Source organism: Nestor notabilis, unplaced genomic scaffold (genome assembly GCF_000696875.1).
Source record: "Nestor notabilis isolate BGI_N333 unplaced genomic scaffold, ASM69687v1 scaffold6590, whole genome shotgun sequence".
NCBI lineage: Eukaryota > Metazoa > Chordata > Aves > Psittaciformes > Psittacidae > Nestor > Nestor notabilis.
The window spans coordinates 10,582-14,069 of record NW_009911471.1 but is presented as its reverse complement, the minus strand read 5'-3'; the positions used below and the strand labels follow the sequence as shown (position 1 = coordinate 14,069).

The 3,488-nt window shown below is 51.6% G+C and overlaps 1 protein-coding gene across 1 annotated transcript in view; it reads right to left on the bottom strand.

Annotated features, from left to right (window-relative positions):
- LOC104406059 (centrosomal protein of 164 kDa-like) overlaps nt 1-3,488 on the bottom strand; it is a gene marked incomplete at its 5' end in the record, with an annotated part of 18,384 nt that overhangs the window by 5,142 nt on the left and 9,754 nt on the right. The window contains 6 exon segments of the mRNA XM_010014939.1: nt 1,621-1,746; nt 2,004-2,070; nt 2,510-2,587; nt 2,590-2,640; nt 2,643-2,855; nt 3,208-3,322. Coding sequence (XP_010013241.1) covers nt 1,621-1,746; nt 2,004-2,070; nt 2,510-2,587; nt 2,590-2,640; nt 2,643-2,855; nt 3,208-3,322 — 650 coding nt within the window.

The following is a 3,488-nucleotide window of genomic DNA, read 5'->3' as shown; positions in this document are numbered from 1 at the left end:
CAGTTCTTTAAAGCCTAAAATATTTAACGTCAGCTTGGAGGAAATAGTGACAAAGACAAGCACAGAGCACATTCCCTGCTCTGCAGCAGCAGAGCCTGGCTTCTGCCTGTCGTTAGAGCAGCACCATCTGCCCCCTCCCAGCTCCCTGCCTCCCCCAGGAGCACCCCTGCAGCCACCGCCTGGCAGCTGAGCTCAGGTCCCTCTCCCAGGGCACGGGGGGGTGCAGACGGGGCTTTGTCTCAACACCCACACAAGGCTGGGTAGATTTCCCCCCATCATCTCTCAAGATCCCTGCTCCACGCTGCACAGAAGAGCTCCCGCAGCGCAGATCTGGCTGGCGTGGCACAAAGAGGAAGCAGGGAGCCATGAAAAGCCATTCCCAGCTTAGTTCCTATTGCTTCCACTCCAAAAGAGAGGAGCATTTCCTGAGAGTCAGAATCTGCCATTCCAATGCTGTCCCCGGACTCCAGAGCCATGTCACCCTGCTCACACATGTGCCACAGGCGGATGACTTGGCCCCCCTGCTATTAAGCACTTGCTGGGCCTCAGGGTGGGCTCCTTTCCTGACACATTTCCTCTAGCAGAGCCTCAGCTGGATTCACATCCTCCCCCTTGACCAGTTACTCCAAGTCCTCCGTGATTCACAGCCATGGCTCACGATCGCTAGAATACTAATGAGAGAAGTGTTGATTTATCGAAGCCCTGATGTTTCACCACAGGATTAAACAGTCTATAAAGTATATTTGGACACATTACAGGATTAGAAGAATCCACCTGGGAAGCGCACTTCCTCCTTCCTCCACTCAGTTGTAAAAAGACTTTATTTCAAGGGCACAGCACAAAGAGCAGAGATGGTTGGGTATCACAGGAACCAATGTGTGTCCCCTGCCACCATCTCTGCAGAGCCAAGGCCCACCCTTCAGTAATGGTAGAGTTTAATTTGTCTGTTTTCATCCAGTCCTAGCTGAAGTATGCTGGAGCTGCTGGCAGGGGGCTTCTGTGCACCTGGGAAGAGAGGTCTGGCAGCTGGGTGAAGGAAAAGCCTGGCTTAGGCAAGGAATTAGCACGCATGAGCACAGCCAGCAGACAGGACAGGTACCCAGGGGCAGGCGCCAGGCTTGCACACATGTGCTGCATTTAGCCTGCTGCACCCAAGTCAAATGGAATTAAAGAGGGATTAGGGAATTCAAAGGAGCACTGTGCTCAGGACAGCCCGAAGGATTTGCTGCTAATACCAGTTACGGTGCAGAGGAAATACCAAGAGCCCTGGTAATGCAGGTACAACATGAGCCTGGAACCATCCCCGCTGACAGGACAGAGCTCTCACTTACTTGGCCCAGCCACATGCTACAACGTGCCTTAAAACTGAGCTGGACGGAGGGAGAGCCCCGGCCCTCCCTGCCCCACCACGTAGCTGTCCCACATGCCAGGTCCACATGTCTCCAGGCATCCCGGCCTCAGGACACTGTCCCTCATTGCAGGCTGCTCAGCAGGGAATGCCCACAGCAAAGTCCCTGATGCTTTCAGTGCTTTCCTGCTCCTTATTCACTCACCTCCTGCTGTCTGCTCCGACCGGCCGCAGGAAGCTGGAGTGCAACTAGGGACCGAGGCAAAGGATACATTTTTGATTCCCTCTTGAAGTCTTCCAGCCATTTCTTGTTCATCTCAATCATTCCTTGAATATTATTTGTCCTTTCTGACTCATAGCTCTGGAACTTGGAGCGCTGGAACAGGCGGATTTGCTCCCTGTTGTACAGGAGAGAAAGAGACAGTGGGAAAAATGAGGCCTAGGCAGAAGTGAACCCACATCCATGACGGCAGCTTTACTGCACAAGCTACAAGGCTGAGCATGTGGCAATGAGTAACTGATGACATCTAACTTGTCTACTTAACATGCACCTTATGATTTTGTTATCTACATGTTATATGATGTGACCTATAAATCATTCCACAGAAATCAAAGCAGCACAATGAAACAACAACTAAAGGAACAAGACCCTTACTCTGCAGGTACGTATCCCAGCTTGTTGCCCGGAAGCCTGGAACTGCCACTGCGCGTTGGGAATCCACCTGGAAAACAGAGATTAAATACAGACCCCCCCAAAATCAATAGCATTTACATCTGGGTGTATTTGCTTTCCTGTGCTATGAACTCCCTGTCCCTACAAGCTGAGCCACCTGCCAAGGACGAAGTGGTGTTAAGGAAACAGAGATGGTGAAGCTATCTGCAGTTCCAGTGAAGCAGGACTCCTTTGCTTCCTTCTTGAGCAAGAACTGCTTTCTTGGGTGTATATAAAAGGCTGAACTGCTCCAGAAACCAGATGAGCCATATGCTGCACTTCCTGGAATGAGGCTCTTATTCCTTATCTCATTAGCACCCTTCCTACCAGCAGCACCAGAGGATCTGGCCTTACCAGTGTTGGAGGGAAGACAGTGGGAATTTGCAGGGCTGTGCAAGGAGAAGTGGTAGGCAAGTAAGCAGATGTAGTAAAGACAGAGACTTACTCACCTGGGAAATACTTGCGCCATTTGTCTGCCAGGATGCTGTCCACTGACCGTCCAGCTGCAAGAGAGTTATCAGAGCTCACCCAGTGCTCCAGGCCCACTGGTCCACCAAAGACATCCTGGTGGAGGAAGCAGGGAGCCACCTGCATGAAGTCCTGGCAAGGAGGCACACGTAGAAACAGGGGTGTTGCCACGGGGCGTCGAGGTGAAGAGCGGAGACTGCTGGCTGCTCAGAGAGCCCAAGACACCGAGGACCTTGTCGAGTTCACTAGAGATACGCATCACAGACTCTGTCAAGAACTTGACCTTTTCTGGCTCGGCAACAGCCTGCAAATCAGCTCTCAAATCAACTGGTGGAAAAGAGGGGAAAAGAGGGGTCACTGGGAAGGTAAGGGAGAAAGGAGACCTTCCCTGTGCCTTACACTCCAAGCTGAGGACAATCAATCTGTTGCTAAGTGGGACACAGAGGCTTTGCAGCCAGGATTTGTGCCTTGGAGGCTGCTTGGGCGCAGAGTGGAGCAGAACCATGATAGCAAGAACAAGATCCTCCCATGCTGCAGGAATGGGGCCTGCCAGACAAGTCTGGATATGCACAAGTGTGCACATCTGGCCTCCCTGCCCCATCCCTCCCAGTTCTACTGTACCCCTACACAGCCATTAACATAACAGCAATTCCCTTGCAAATGGCACTCAGGCACTTACATTCAGGCTTATCTAGATTTACACTGGATGTGCTGTTTGTGTCCTCGGAGTCGCTGAGATCAAAAGTCACCATCTTCTTGCACGCAGCGCTCTTCAGCGTGTCTTCATCTGAAAACTGGTCAAAAGAAGGAAAATGACCCAGATAAGACATGCTGTATTGCTGTCATGGTTTAAGGCACATCTTATTTGGGTCCCCATTCTGCTCTCAGAGAATGTGTTTCAGAAACCCAGCTCTGGTGGCAAACACCACTCTCTGGCCACCAGCTGAACAGCCTCAGCAG